Raw genomic sequence first — 17,405 nt, 5'->3', positions numbered from 1 at the left:
TTTACTGTCCTTTGATGACGCCCTGATCTGTAATCGACATAAGATTTACTGTCCTTTGATGACGGCCTGATCTATAATTGACATAAGATTTACCGTTCTTTGATGACACCCTGATCTGTAATTGACGTTAAATTTACCGTCCTTTGATGACGCCTTGATCTGTAATTGACATAAGATTTACTGTCCTTTAGTGACGCCCTGATCTGTAATTGACGTACTGTTCTTTGGTGACGCCCTGATCTGTAATCAAAGTAAGATTTTCCGTCCTTTGATGACGTCCTGATCTAGACGCAAGATTTACCGTCCTTTGCTGGGGTTTTCTTGACTGTAACCTGTAGCCAATATCCATTGTACTTGGTTAGAGCTGTCTACCCTGTTAACCAGATGAGGTTGGTATCCTTGGGTACCTCCTCGCCATTACTTGGGAATATCTGAACTGTCGGCTAGGACCAGTGTCCTTGGTCTGGATTATCTGAACTGTAAGCTAGGTCCAGTGTCCATGATCGGGATTATCTGGCCTGTAAGCTAGGTCCAGTGACCTTGGTCGGGATTATCTGGCCTGTAAGCTAGGTCCAGTGTCCTTGGTCGAGATTATCTGAACTGTAAGCTAGGTCCAGTGTCCTTGGTCGGGATTATCTGGCCTGTAAGCTAGGTCCAGTGTCCTTGGTCGGGATTATCTGGCCTGTAAGCTAGGTCCAGTGTCCTTGGTCGGGATTATCTGGCCTGTAAGCTAGGTCCAGTGTCCTTGGTCAGGATTATCTGACCTGTAAGCTAGGTCCAGTGTCCTTGGTCGGGATTATCTGGCCTGTAAGCTAGGTCCAGTGTCCTTGGTCGAGATTATCTGACTGTAAGCTAGGTCCAGTGTCCTTGATCGGGATTATCTGGCCTGTAAGCTAGGTCCAGTGTCCTTGGTCGAGATTATCTGGCCTGTAAGCTAGGTCCAGACATTGGGTTTCTCTGTTTGTCTGTTGTCCAATGCTCCTTTAGGTTTGATGGGATTTTTGGATTCACCAATGTGATGGGCCCATTGTGTGTTGCATATTTTTCCACACCTAGTGATACACTGCACCATTTTCTCCATGGAGTCATAGTTTTTCAGGTAGGAAACGATTGGAATTCCCAAACAAAGACAGCATGTGTTGTTCAATAGTTTGCTGAGCTAAAATATAAAGGAAATAAACTACTGTCAACAAAAACTTTAGTTATTAAAGGAAAAGAAACAAGTAGCATGCGATAATACTATTATTGTGTGGCCAAAGATTCATCTATTAATTGGTCACTTATCAAAACCATGAATATGGCCTTTAACTATAATGTTGACATCGACACACTGGGTAAAAAGTGATTTGGCATATAACAGTCAAATATCCAGTCAGAACAGCATCAAAAGACAAATGTGTGTACTTAATTAATAAATCTTTATGTGCAAAAGACACAGTACCTTTGAATATATAATTAACTAGAAAATGTCTGCAAGACAAATATGCAGCCCACACTACCACTTGACACCCCAAAACACAGTTCGGAGAGGATCACATCAGCAGTTCCTGAGATTAACTATAGTTACATTGCATCTGGACAGGACGGGATAGGACTGACATTGTTTTATAACCCCCACCCCATTTTATGGCAGAGGCATAATAAAAGATGTATCAAATGTGTATATGTAAATTAAGCTGCATCATACTGGATCCAAAGCCACGGCATCTTTTGCACAATATATAGAGAAATATCCATTATCTCGACCATGATTTAGGCGAGCAGTAAGGGTATAATAAAAACATAATTCAGTATTTGAACGCTCTGCTGAGCTACTATTCAAAAGTAATATACCTGCTTTGTGGCCTTGACCCACTGCTAGGTCCATGGCAGTGAGATGATCCTCGTTTGTGTGTGTAATATCAGCTCCATACTCCAGAAGGGCCTGTATACACCCTGTATGGTTCCTATAGCAGGCATACATCAGCCCAGTACTTCCTGACTACAAAACCAACATTTCAATGTGATCTATTAAAGGATTTAAAGTAACTCAGTATTAAAATGATAAATGATTTTTCCAAAGATATATCTATGGGTTGCATGATGACAAATACTTCCTAGTGACCTTTATTAAAATTTTATAATTAATTTTCCATTGTTTGTACGCAGAATGCAGCTTTCTCATTGGTTGAGTTTTTTTACATACATCTATGGAAACAAAATTCCAAAAACGTCGTGAAAAATGTGATGTCATAATACTGCCATTGATATTGTGTATTGATTTGTGAAAAAGAATCCCTAATAAGATCAGTTAGATTGTACATAAAACATGCTTTAATTTTGAAAATCAATTACTGTATAAGCATTGATGGGTTTTTTTTTCATAGGGGTATGAACAAATTTCTGTTTGCAAACTTCTTTTTTTCCCTACCCCAATAAAACTAAAAAATAATTGACATCAATGCTTAAATAAAAAATTATAACAAGCAATTACCTGGGTAAGTAAGAAAGCATAATATTATCAACTCATGGTTATTTGAAGAAAGTAACTGGAAACCGATTTCTTTTTTCTTTAAGCAAGTTTTGTATTTGAACATTGGATATGAATAGTTATCCAAATCCAGCACTTTGGAAAGCTAAAGTCTTGTTGCACTACAGAAACTTATTATTGTGGTGAAGAAAAGAAATGTAAAGGAGCCATTTCAATATGGCTAGTCTTCATTAAGGAAAGCTTTCCTACATGAGGATTGAAAAAGAGGAATACCCCTAGTACTTCTTTTCAACCTCTTCTTAAAGATAAGGGTCAACTAGCTGGGTTGATGAAATCCACACCAAACTATGTATGTACATATATATCATGCAATCTATCACACATTGACCTCTCACCTCATCACTGTAATTGACGTCAAGTCCTAGACTGAGGAGATAGTAAACGATGTCAGTGTATCCTCCAGAACTCGCCAACAGGAGAGCGTTCTCACCATGTTTCCCACAAACATTGATGTCAGCATTTTTCTCCACCAAGAACTCGGTTGTGGCCTGCTGACCGTTAGCACTCGCCCAAAGAAGAGCTGTCATACCAGCAGCATCAGGCTTGTTAACATCTGTTCCTGTACAAATCACAACCATAATTACATTTATAAGAACTATGCCATATTTAATCTGACAAAGAAAAAAGCCAGTTATGTACATGTTTGACTTCACAAGGTCGGGTCATGTAAAGAACAGGTTTGGGTCACATGCTAATTTGACATAACAAAGAACAGGTTAGGGTCATATGCTAATTTGACCTCACAAAGAACAGGTTAGGGTCATATGCTAATTTGACCTCACAAAGAACAGGTTTTGTAATATGCTTATTTGACCTCACAAAACACAGTTTGGACCATGTATGGATCTACAGTATTTGATCTTGATAAGCATTAGCATTTGAACCTTCTTACATGTAAACTGAATTTAATATTGTCACAAAATACAATGTAAATTGGGTTATACAATGTACATATGTGAGATATACAATGTACATATGTAAGTGGGATATACAATGTACATAATTATGTAAGTGGGATATACATTGTACATAATTATGTAAGTGGGATATACAATGTACATATGTAAGTGGGATATACAATGTAAATTGGGTTATACAATGTACATATGTACAATGTAGGTGGTACATGTATATACAATATACATATGTAAGTGGGATATACAATATACATATGTAAGTGAGATATACAATGTACATATGTAAGTTATATATACAATGTACATATGTATGAGATATACAATGTACATATGTAAGTGAGATATACAATGTACATATGTAAGTGGGATATACAATGTACATATGTAAGTGGGATATACAATATACATATGTAAGTGGGATATACAATGTGATATACAATGTACATATGTAAGTGGGATATACAATGTGATATACAATATACATAAGTGAGATATACAATGTACATATGTATGAGATATACAATGTACATATGTAAGTGGTATATACAATGTACATATGTAAGTGGGACACACAATGTACATATGTAAGTGGGATAGACAATGTACATATGTGAGATATACAATGTACATATGTATGAGATATACAATGTACATATGTAAGTGGGATATACAATGTACATATGTAAGTGGGATAGACAATGTACATATGTAAGTGGGATATACAATGTACATAATATGTAAGTGGGATATACAATGTACATATGTAAGTCAGATATACAATGTACATATGTATGAGATATACAATGTACATATGTAAGTGGGATATACAATGTACATATGTGAGATATACAATGTACATATGTAAGTGGGATATACAATGTAAAATACCTTCAGAGATTTCCTGTTGTAGTAGTACCAGTTCACCCTGAGCAGCCAACTGATGAATCGTCATGTCTACAAAATATATTTGGAAAAATATTGACCTCAATTTTCAGCCAATTTTATTGTCAAATGTAAAATGCAGTGCATTGTTGAATGAAGGGTTTCAATATACCAAATATCATCATTTTGTTTTAAATTAATGAATTGTGATGTTCTAACTGATTGAGATGGTCTAATCCATTGTTATGTTCTAACCCATTGTTATCAATTATCAATTGTGACTGAATGCTCTAATCAGTGATTGGATGGCCTTATCCATTGTGATTGGATTGTCTAATTTAATTGTGATTGGATGGTCCAATCAATTGTGATGTTCTAATCCATTGTGATTGGATAGCCTAATCCATTGTGATTGGATAGCCTAATCCATTGTGATTGGATAGCCTAATCCATTGTGATTGGATAGCCTAATCCATTGTGATTGGATAGCCTAATCCATTGTGATAGCCTTAAGAGGTTTGTCTACAACTATTAACCATTCACGTGAAGGTACTTACTGTCCCCAAATAAGTAGTGGCAGCTTTTAACATCATTCTCATTTAATCCAGACATTCAGCATCATTACCACTATAAACAAACATTTTGCTTATTAAAAAATACTTTGTAAATTTGCCAAAACTTACTCTTCAGGATTAAAGGCGTAGTGGTCTGAACATTGCCTCGTTGAAGGTTTGTCATCACAGTTGTGGGCTGAAACAGATTAATAAGATACTAGTTTGATTAGTTAATATGTTTTCATTATTCACTTCTTAACAAACATTTTATAACAGAAACAATTTGTATGTAATGATATACAAGTATATATACTAGATAGTCAATGAAGGGTTTGATTAAAAAATTGAATTTGATGATGGCCATGGCAACTAACAAAATAGGAGCAGACTTTTCTTTCAGTGTCTAAATACAGTATTTGTGTAATCATTCAGAATACTTACACGAAATGGTGTTTCATGTCTTTTTGATTTTGTAGGGGAGACACAATCCGGACTTTCTTTATTCCCTGAAAAAGTAATGTATGGATCAATAGGATTGCTCAATAGTTAACAGAGACCTTCCACATCATATTATTACAGTTACTGTAGAGTATACTAGTCTACTTAACATGTCTGATATCTGGATCTGGTATATTAGGTTATGCAGGGATAATAAAACATTCAAAGTTAACCCCAAATATGGATGAATATAATGAGCAACCGTGTTAATATGACGATTCATTGTTTCTGTCTAGGTAAAGATGTAGTTTTAGAATGTGATTATATTTAAATGTAATTACTACCCATCAACTAATGTTGTGAAAGTTAAGGTCACTTAATAATTTACAAATTAGTTACCTTCTGCTAATACAGAGGCCACCTCCAGGTCATTGAGTTCCTGGTCACTGTCTATTGGTGAGACAAGTCGGAAAGCTCCAGGATGGCCTGATGACCCAAACCTCCGCATTGGGGATAACAGCTTTCTCCGTCCACCAGCCATTCTGTCTGGTGATCCTTTCTTTGTATCATCTCCACCCTTATTATTTTTCCTGCCACAGGACTCTGTTACCTCCATAACTATAATAAATGACTAAATATTGAAAAAAATTGTGATGTGTTGATCCTTCAAGTCCTTGTTTCTTTGCCATTTATGCGCAGACATATTTCAACCATCAATCACTTTTTAAAAAAAACGTCGAGTGTCAAAATTCAATTAATTATATATTTCAGTCTTTATTCCATTTTTTTATTATGAAAACTAAATAATAACATCAGTATTACCAGTCACATTTACATGTATGCATGCATAACAAAGTCAAAGTTATTCATTACAAGATTGATACAATCAACATTCACATTATCTATTGAATCTAAAGCATCTCTGAAAAATTTGGATAAACTTTATGCATTGTCCCACTGTTTTGGGGTCAAGTAACAGAAAGCAAATTAAAAATTGACTCAATTACTGTAGACTATCATTTGAGGTATTGTAAGTATCCAGATATTTCAATCTTACACGAGTGTATAGTGGACAAGTTATAAAAAGAGGGCTTCACTTTCCACACCAGGACAAAATTCAAAAAGTCTAAATCTTGAGATTTTTGGTTCATTAAACTGTCCCCTTTTAATACTTAGACAATGAGAACTAATGCAGGATTTTGTAATTGGACATTTCATAGATTTTGGCAAGTTACAATGAATACAAATACATAGTATGGAATCTCTCAACAATAACTTAATACTATCTATTTATCCAGTTATGATTTTTTCGAATTTCATGATACTTTGTTGATCATATTAAGCAAATAAGTAACTTCAAATTTAAAGTTCTTTTCTCTTAAGTTTGACCTGAACCAACTTTCATCAATTTAAGAACTTTGTTTAAAAGTTGAAAACCAGCACTTGGAATTTTGACTGAACACATTTATATCAGCAATAAAGGCACTATACAAAATTAGTATTTTTTCAATATTTGCTAGTCTTAGGTCGAAGCTTTATATCAATTCCAATGTGAATAGGGCAACACTTTCAGATCACATTCCAGTTTCACTGCCATAGGGCTTGTGAACGTACGTATTAAAGTGGTAATCTTATTTCAGTGTTTTTTGCTTTCTATGACAACCATTTTCTGTATGTTACTTCATCATTCTGATAATGTGTTTTAATTTGGTTTTGCACTAAATTTGATTGTGTCAAATTAAGTACATTAACAGTTTTTGAACACTGTCTTTTAGCTTCCAATTTTACATGTTAATATCTTGTGATGCAGTTTCTTCACGGGTATGTTATAAACATTATAGTCAGCTAACCATACCTTGCTACTGTAGGTAAGGACACCGGTAATTCTTACAGAGGTAATTATTTCTAACTTTTGATAGGAAAAATAACATTCAAAGCCTTATTATATAGGTCATCAGATGCATGCTTTAAGTTATATCACCAGTGAAATAAAATACTACACCCATTAATATTTGTATTTGACTATTATTATTTCTAACACTTCCCCACTATATTGGAATATATATTCAGAATAATCCTCTCTTCCTTTACTAAATATTATATATAACCTTAGTTTTACCAATGTTTACATTCAATTTCAATGAAATACAGGAAGATATTCAACTGGTAAAGAAAGTACTGTAGACCTAATAAGTGACTGTCAGACACTATTAAAAGATCATCAGACCGATATATAACTCAAGTCGGTGTACATACCAGGGTAGGACGTCCTTACATATTGAAAGCAATCATCACTATATTCACAATCATGTAAAAATGTTAACAAAGTATGACATAAAGACTGTCTCCCTGTTTTACACCTTTTTTGTTTTTAATTGAAGAAGAAAAATTATTACCTTTCTTTTATATATTTTGTATCATATTCAGTAGCATTAGACTGTGTAAAGGGAAATAACTCCACGAAAGGCATACCCCTTCTATTAATTTAAAGCAGTATTTATTTATTGGATAAATCTGTAGCTTATATCATGGACTTAAGATATATGATATGAGTGAACTATGGCTAAAAGCAAGCAAAAGGAAAATAATTATTGTGATTGGTAATTACAAGATGCTGCATTATTCAGAGCAAGTTAATTACACTTGAATTTCATCCAACAGAACTATTGGACATATTTTCTTTTAAAACATCAAACAGTTGTAAGATATCATTAAAGTCAGCCATTCAAAAACTACATGTGAGGCAGAGCTGAAGAATAACAAGCATAAACATTTAAAGACTTGACCTGTCTGAAGAATATTGAAGATCTATGATTAACTTGTCTATATTAAAATATTAATATATATATGTGTACTCCATAAATCAGTGACCAAGAAGTAGTATGGAAAGCTGTGCATGTCCTTAAAAGTTTTTTTTAGTAATCTCAGATGGTCCTACATTAATGTAAATAAGACTCCCCTTAAAATCTTGGGTTGATTGAAATCTGAGCCACTGGTACAGGTAGTGTTTGTCTTCCCATATTGGAATGTCCACTGAAGCTATTCCTTCCCATATTTTGAACATTTTGAGTAATATTTTGTTTTCATATATTCATATGTTTATGGTATGTTGCAAACGAGGACATACCAAAACCATTGTTCAACTGCATTTTAAACCTTCACTAGAGCAACTATACCTTGCTGTGAGAAAAGGGATTATATTTCTATGAAACAAGTGTCTGCATGATAATGGATTCTGTCTGATTTCAAATCTGGCAATTGGAATTTTGGAATAAAATTTGCAAGTTTTCTACTAAAATTATCAAAGCCAAGCAAGGGCAGTCCAGACAAAATGCTCAAATGATTCTTTGGTAGTTTCTCACTACATGGTGTCAGAAGCTCATTAATTGAATTCAGCACAGATTTTGGTGAGTTGCTAAGAACTGATATATCTGTAGTAGGAGTGGAAAAATGTACGGCCAGACCAGGGTTCGAACCCGGGACCTCCGAACACTAGCCAGATGCTCTACCAATTGAGCTACCTGGTCGCCGATGATCGACCCGGTCCAGTTCCACTACACTCTTCCCTCCCTTTTTTAAGTCTTCGACTCGAAGGTTCGGATATCCCCTTTTCAAGTATTCACCTCACTTGAAACAAGGTTTGGTCAAAGGAACCAAATGTAGTAGGAGTGGAAAAATGTACAGCCAGACCGGGGTTCGAACTCGGGACCTCCGAACATTAGCCGGATGCTCCGGTCTCACTAGTTACCGACAAGAGCCGACAAGAGCCGACAAGAAACTAGATTTACCGACAAGAGCCGACAAGAAGTTAGAATTACCGACAAGAAAGGAAATGAGAGATAAAATAGTTTTTATTTATTAAAACAATCTATGATTTGTTGATTTTTTTTATTTAGGAATATTTTGTGGTCTGATATAGATGGTTGTGACAGTTAATATTGAGCCGACAAGAAAAATAGATCTACCGACAAGAGGCTTGAATTAACGACAAGAAAGAAAATAAAAGATAAAACACATTTTATTTATCAAAACTATGTTTGATTTGTTCATTTATTAGTTATTTATTATCTATTTGGATTGTTTTGTTGTCTAATGTAATGTTGGCGACAGTTAATATTGAGCCGACAAGAAAAATAACAGAATATGTTATAACTTCGAATGCAAAACAAATACATGAAAACAAAAACAAAAAACAACTAAGAAATAAAGAATAATATATACATACTTTGTCTCTTATCGTCATCTTGTCGGTAATTCCAGCCTCTTGTCGGTAGATCTATTTTTCTTGTTGGCTCAATATTACCTGTTGCCAACATTGCATTAGACCACAAAACAATCCAAAATAAAAATATAAACAAATCAAACATTGCGATAATAAATAAATTAAAAAGCAACTATTTTGTATTTCATTTTCTTTCCTATCGGCTTCTTGTCGGTAATTCCAGCCTCTTGTCGGTAAATCAGTTTTTCTTTTCGGCTCAATTACCTGTCGCCAACATTAGATTACATTAGACCACAAAACAATCCAAATAGATAATAAATAACTAATAAATAACCAAATCAAACATAGTATTGGTAAATAAAATGCGTTTTATATCTTTTATTATCTTTCTTGTCCGTAATTCCATCCTCTTGTCGGTAGATCTATTTTTCTTGTCGGCTCAATTTTCCCTGTCACCACCATTGTATCAGACACCACAAAACAATCAAAAATAGAAAAGAAAGAGAGAAAAAAAAGAAAAGAAAAGAAAAAAAAGCATATCAAACATTGTATTAATAAATAAATTAAAAAAGCAACTATTTTGTACTTCATTTTCTATCTTATCGGCTTCTTGTCGTTAATTCAAGCCTCTTGTCGGTATATCTATTCTTCTTGTCGGCTCAATATTACCTGTCACAACCATCTATATCAGACCACAAAATATTCCTAAATAAAAAAATCAACAAATCTTACATTGTATTAATAAATAAAAACTATTTTATCTCTCATTTCCTTTCTTGTCGGCTTCATGTCGGTAATTCTAACTTCTTGTCGGCTCTTGTCGGTAAATCTAGTTTCTTGTCAGCTCTTGTCGGCTCTTGTCGGTAACTAGTGAGACCCGGATGCTCTACCAATTGAGCTACCTGGTCGCCGATGATCGACCTGGTCCAGTTCCGCTACATATCGATGTAATCATTTAATACTACGTGTACTTCAGTAGAAGCGTCATCAATCTCCTAAAAAATCAGTTCCGGGGGACATTGAACTTGATTTGTTAATTTTGTCAAGAAGTACATATTATGGTTGTATGGGTCAAGTTGTATTATTGGCTTTGATGTCACACTTCTCAGGTTTGGGGCCTGGTAAGATGTAGGCATATATTTCCATTGGATATATATCAAAATCACAAATATATATAACACATAAAATGTACCTGGTAAAGCTAGCAATACTGAATACAAAGCTAGTCTAACATTTGTAACTTGTTAATATGTTTGTGAAAAGGAATGTAGAGTATAGTGGCTGGAGTACTGGGTTCCAGCTGGGTCCCTGAGCTGGATATCCGGAGATATGCAGGGTGATTGAAGTAAGATTAAAGTAAAAATGAACCATTGAGGTCTCCTTCGACTGTTGTGATTGACTCTTCCTAATTAGTTAATATGTTTATAACAGGTGAAATCCCATTGAGGCAGGCCTTCTGAGTTTCTTCTTTATATTAATCATTGGTCAATTCGGCCAATTTTGGGTTGAATTTCGTCAAAAATGATTACATTAGCAATAAAGTTTCAATTCCAAAATGACCTGCTATTGCCATGTCTGGTACATATATCTTGGTATATGATATGTATAACTAATTCATAGGCCAACTACTCACTTCTTAGTCAAGTTATGGTCAGTTGTCGCGTTAGCCCGCTAGCTATAGCCTAAATTTCCTTTTCTGTCTGTGTTGTTTGCAAACACTAAGCATCTACACGACTTTGATGTCTGACTTGATCGTGATCAATTGAAAGCTCTGTAAGTGATACTAAAGACTGTCATGACTTACAAAAGTGACAACATGCGATAAGAGCGTGCCACAATATATTTAGATGAAGATTAGGCCAGGTAAACTGCACAATTAGCTGACTCAAAATGAAATAGATGTTAAAAAGTCAGATTAATTTTGATATATTCAAAAGATTCTAATTCACATTTTATATTATGGTTTTCTTAAAATATTAAACATTGTTTTCAACCAGCAGTATCTGTTTACAACCATTATAATGTATGTACAACTAGTAATAATTCTTTTAATGAAATCTAATGGATGCAGACTTAAAGCCTCTATGTCCATATCAGTAAACAAGAGATCCCAGAGGGATCTTGGTGCCCACCATTGAATGTTCTTCATAGGTTCCATGTCAGATTGATCTTTTCTCTACTTTTCTCCTCTAAGTCTTACTAATCTGTGTAAATTCAGAAGAAGCCTCTAGTACTTTTCAAACAAGGGAAACCTATATATAAAATTTAACATTAAGGCACCAAGGGGAACCTATATATGGAATTTGAGAAAGATTCCTTCAGTTCTTTCTGAGAAATAGCGATAACAAACTTCAATTGTCAAAATCAAAGATGGCTGCCTGTCGGCCATGTTGTTTTCCGATTGGTCTCAAAATGCAATATGCATAACTAGGCACCTGGGGGAACCTACCTATGAAATTTCAGGAAGATCCCTTCATTAGTTTCTTAGAAATAGCGATAACAAGTTTCAATTTTCGAAATCCAACATGGCTGCCTGTCGGCCATGTTGTTTTCCGATTAGTCTCAAAATACAATATGCATAACTAGGCACCAAGGGAAACCTACATATGAAATTTTAGGAAGATCCCTTCAGTACTTTCTGAGAAATAGCGATAACAAACTTCAATTGTCGAAATCCAAGATGGCTGCCTGTCGGCCATGTTGTTTTCCGATTGGTCTCAAAATGCTATATGCATAACTAGACACCAAGGGGAACCTACATATGAAATTTCAGGAAGATCCCTTCATTAGTTTCTTAGAAATAGCGATAACAAGCTTCAATTGTCAAAATCCAAGATGGCTGCCTGTCGGCCATGTTGTTTTCCGATTAGTCTCAAAACACAATATGCATAACTAAGCATCAAGGGGAACCTACATATGAAATTTAAGAAAAATCCCTTCAGTACTTTCTGAGAAATAGCGATAACAAACTTCAATTGTCAAAATCCAAGATGGCTGCCTGTCGGCCATGTTGTTTTCCGATTGGTCTCAAAATGAAATATGCATAACTAGGCACCAAGAGAAACCTACATATGAAATTTGAGAAAGATCCCTTCAGTGCTTCTGAGAATTAGCGATAACAAACTTCAATTGTCAAAATCCAAGATGGCTGCCTGTCGGCCATGTTGTTTTTCCGATTAGTCTCAAAATGCAATATGCATAACTATGCATCAAGGGGAACCTACATATGAAATTTGAGAAAGATCCCTTCAGTATTTTCTGAGTAATAGCGATAACAAACTTCAATTGTCAAAATCCAAGATGGCTGCCTGTCGGCCATGTTGTTTTCCGATTAGTCTCAAAACACAATATGCATAACTAAGCATCAAGGGGAACCTACATATGAAATTTGAGAAAAATCCCTTCAGTACTTTCTGAGAAATAGCGATAACAATCTTCAATTGTCAAAATCCAAGATGGCTGCCTGTCGGCCATGTTGTTTTTCCGATTGGTCTCAAAATGAAATATGCATAACTAGGCACCAAGAGAAACCTACATATGAAATTTGAGAAAGATCTCTTCAGTGCTTTCTGAGAATTAGCGATAACAAACTTCAATTGTCAAAATCCAAGATGGCTGCCTGTCGGCCATGTTGTTTTTCCGATTAGTCTCAAAATGCAATATGCATAACTATGCATCAAGGGGAACCTACATATGAAATTTGAGAAAGATCCCTTCAGTATTTTCTGAGTAATAGCGATAACAAACTTCAATTGTCAAAATCCAAGATGGCTGCCTGTCGGCCATGTTGTTTTCCGATTAGTCTCAAAACACAATATGCATAACTAAGCATCAAGGGGAACCTACATATGAAATTTGAGAAAAATCCCTTCAGTACTTTCTGAGAAATAGCGATAACAATCTTCAATTGTCAAAATCCAAGATGGCTGCCTGTCGGCCATGTTGTTTTTCCGATTGGTCTCAAAATGAAATATGCATAACTAGGCACCAAGAGAAACCTACATATGAAATTTGAGAAAGATCTCTTCAGTGCTTTCTGAGAATTAGCGATAACAAACTTCAATTGTCAAAATCCAAGATGGCTGCCTGTCGGCCATGTTGTTTTTCCGATTAGACTCAAAATGCAATATGCATAACAAGGCATCAAGGGGAACCTACATATGAAATTTGAGAAAGATCCCTTCAGTATTTTCTGAGGAATAGCGATAACAATCTTCAATTGTCAAAATCCAAGATGGCTGCCTGTCGGCCATGTTGTTTTCCAATTGGTCTTAAAATGTAATATGCATAACTAGGCACCAAGAGGAACCTACATATGAAATTTGAGAAAGATCTCTTCAGTGCTCTCTGAGAATTAGCGGTAACAAACTTCAATTGTCAAAATCCAAGATGGCTGCCTGTCGGCCATGTTGTTTTTCCGATTAGTCTCAAAATGCAATATGCATAACTATGCATCAAGGGGAACCTACATATGAAATTTGAGAAAGATCCCTTCAGTGTTTTCTGAGGAATAGCGATAACAATCTTCAATTGTCAAAATCCAAGATGGCTGCCTGTCGGCCATGTTGTTTTCCGATTGGTCTCAAAATGCAATATGCATAACTAGGCACCAAGAGAAACCTACATATGAAATTTGAGAAAGATCCCTTCATTAGTTTCTTAGAAATAGCAATAACAAGTTTCAATTTTCGAAATCCAAGATGGCTGCCTGTCGGCCATGTTGTTTTCCGATTAGTCTCAAAATACAATATACATAACTAGGCACCAAGGGGAACCTACATATGACATTTCAGGAAGATCCCTTAATTAGTTTCTTAGAAATAGCGATAACAAGTTTCAATTTTCGAAATCCAAGATGGCTGCCTGTCGGCCATGTTGTTTTCCGATTAGTCTCAAAATACAATATGCATAACTAGCCACCAAGGGGAACCTACATATGAAATTTCAGGAAGATCCCTTCAATACTTTCTTAGAAATAGCGATAACAAACTTCAATTGTCGAAATCCAAGATGGCTGCCTGTCGGCCATGTTGTTTTCCGATTGGTCTCAAATTGCAATATGCATAACTAGACACCGAGGGGAACCTACATATGAACTTTCAGGAAGATCCCTTCATTAGTTTCTTAGAAATAGCGATAACATCAATTGTCAAAATCCAAGATGGCTGCCTGTCGGCCATGTTGTTTTCCGATTAGTCTTAAAACGCAATATGCATAACTAAGCATCAAGGGAAACCTACATATGAAATTTGAGAAAAATCCCTTCAGTACTTTCTGAGAAATAGCGATAACAAACTTCAATTGTCAAAATCCAAGATGGCTGCCTGTCGGCCATGTTGTTTTTCCGATTGGTCTCAAAATGAAATATGCATAACTAGGCACCAAGAGAAACCTACATATGAAATTTGAGAAAGATCTCTTCAGTGCTTTCTGAGAATTAGCGATAACAAACTTCAATTGTCAAAATCCAAGATGGCTGCCTGTCGGCCATGTTGTTTTTCCGATTAGACTCAAAATGCAATATGCATAACTAGGCATCAAGGGGAACCTACATATGAAATTTGAGAAAGATCCCTTCAGTATTTTCTGAGGAATAGCGATAACAATCTTCAATTGTCAAAATCCAAGATGGCTGCCTGTCGGCCACGTTGTTTTTCGATTGGTCTTAAAATGTAATATGCATAACTAAGCACCAAGAGGAACCTACATATGAAATTTGAGAAAGATCTTTTCAGTGCTTTCTGAGAATTAGCGATAACAAACTTCAATTGTCAAAATCCAAGATGGCTGCCTGTCGGCCATGTTGTTTTTCCGATTAGTCTCAAAATGCAATATGCATAACTATGCATCAAGGGGAACCTACATATGAAATTTGAGAAAGATCCCTTCAGTGTTTTCTGAGGAATAGCGATAACAATCTTCAATTGTCAAAATCCAAGATGGCTGCCTGTCGGCCATGTTGTTTTCCGATTGGTCTCAAAATGCAATATGCATAACTAGGCACCAAGAGAAACCTACATATGAAATTTGAGAAAGATCCCTTCATTAGTTTCTTAGAAATAGCGATAACAAGTTTCAATTTTCGAAATCCAAGATGGCTGCCTGTCGGCCATGTTGTTTTCCGATTAGTCTCAAAATACAATATGCATAACTAGGCACCAAGGGGAACCTACATATGACATTTCAGGAAGATCCCTTAATGAGTTTCATAGAAATAGCGATAACAAGTTTCAATTTTCGAAATCCAAGATGGCTGCCTGTCGGCCATGTTGTTTTCCGATTAGTCTCAAAATACAATATGCATAACTAGGCACCAAGGGGAACCTACATATGAAATTTCAGGAAGATCCCTTCAATACTTTCTTAGAAATAGCGATAACAAACTTCAATTGTCGAAATCCAAGATGGCTGCCTGTCGGCCATGTTGTTTTCCGATTGGTCTCAAATTTCAATATGCATAACTAGACACCGAGGGGAACCTACATATGAACTTTCAGGAAGATCCCTGCATTAGTTTCTTAGAAATAGCGATAACAAACTTCAATTGTCAAAATCCAAGATGGCTGCCTATCCGCCATGTTGTTTTCCGATTAGTCTCAAAATGTAATATGCATAACAAAACATCAAGTGAAACCTACATATGAAATTTGAGAAAAAATCCCTTCAGTACTTTCTGAGAAATAGCGATAACAAACTTCAATTGTCAAAATCCAAGATGGCTGCCTGTCGGCCATGTTGTTTTCTGATTGGTCTCAAAATGTAATATGCATAACTAGGCACCAAGAGGAACCTACATATGAAATTTGAGAAAGATCTCTTCAGTGCTTTCTGAGAATTAGCGATAACAAACTTCAATTGTCAAAATCCAAGATGGCTGCCTGTCGGCCATGTTGTTTTTCCGATTAGTCTCAAAATGCAATATGCATAACTAAGTATCAAGGGGAACCTACATATGAAATTTGAGAAAGATCCCTTCAGTATTTTCTGAGTAATAGCGATAACAAACTTCAATTGTCAAAATCCAAGATGGCTGTCTGTCGGCCATGTTGTTTTCGATTGGTCTCAAAATGCAATATGCATAACTAGGCACCAAGAGGAACCTACATATGAAATTTGAGAAAGATCCCTTTAGTGCTTTCTGAGAATTAGCGATAACAAACTTCAATTGTCAAAATCCAAGATGGCTGCCTGTCGGCCATGTTGTTTTCTGATTGGTCTCAAAATGCAATGTGCATAACTAGGCACCAAGGGGAACCTACATATGAAATTTGAGAAAGATCCCTTTAGTGCTTTCTGAGAATTAGCGATAACAAACTTCAATTGTCAAAATCCAAGATGGCTGCCTGTCGGCCATGTTGTTTTCTGATTGGTCTCAAAATGCAATGTGCATAACTAGGCACCAAGGGGAACCTACATATGAAATTTGAGAAAGATCCCTTCAGTACTTTCTGAGAAATAGCGATAACAAGAATTGTTTAAGGAGGGACGGACGGACGGACCACGGACGCAGGGCGATTTGAATAGCCCACCATCTGATGATGGTGGGCTAAAAATTCACAAATTATAATGTATAAACATAATTATATGACAAAATATCAATGATCATCATTACAGCTCCTTGAAGTGATTAGACACCAATTTTTTTTTTCAAATTGAACAATTGATTGAGCATTTACTACATGTATCTGGAGTCCATGTATTAACCACTATATATAAGAGATATGTACATGTTCAGGTGGCAGTGGAATATTAGATCCAACTGGCTTTGTCTAGTCAGTCTTTATTAAGACAACAATACACAATATTCTAATTTACCCCTGAATTTAATTCTGGTCAGGTATATAAACATGTGATATAAATTT

General features: G+C 35.5%; 1 protein-coding gene across 1 annotated transcript; it reads right to left on the bottom strand.

Moving 5' to 3' along the window:
• Positions 1-850: 850 nt before the first annotated feature.
• On the bottom strand, positions 851-11,237 carry LOC117334700 (DNA-binding protein RFXANK-like). The gene is made up of 8 exons (XM_033894468.1): positions 11,177-11,237; positions 5,721-5,939; positions 5,325-5,389; positions 5,013-5,079; positions 4,336-4,401; positions 2,866-3,089; positions 1,834-1,981; positions 851-1,159 (listed from the first exon to the last, which is right to left on the bottom strand). Exons 2-8 carry the CDS (start codon positions 5,935-5,937, stop codon positions 1,086-1,088), a joined length of 861 nt encoding a protein of 286 aa, XP_033750359.1. The 5' UTR covers positions 5,938-5,939; positions 11,177-11,237; the 3' UTR covers positions 851-1,085.
• Between the last annotated feature and the right edge of the window lie 6,168 nt (positions 11,238-17,405).

This window comes from Pecten maximus, chromosome 9 (assembly GCF_902652985.1).
Source record: "Pecten maximus chromosome 9, xPecMax1.1, whole genome shotgun sequence".
Taxonomy (NCBI): Eukaryota; Metazoa; Mollusca; class Bivalvia; order Pectinida; family Pectinidae; genus Pecten; species Pecten maximus.
Note: the sequence above shows the minus strand (reverse complement) of the source record. Positions and strands in the feature narration are given on the sequence as shown.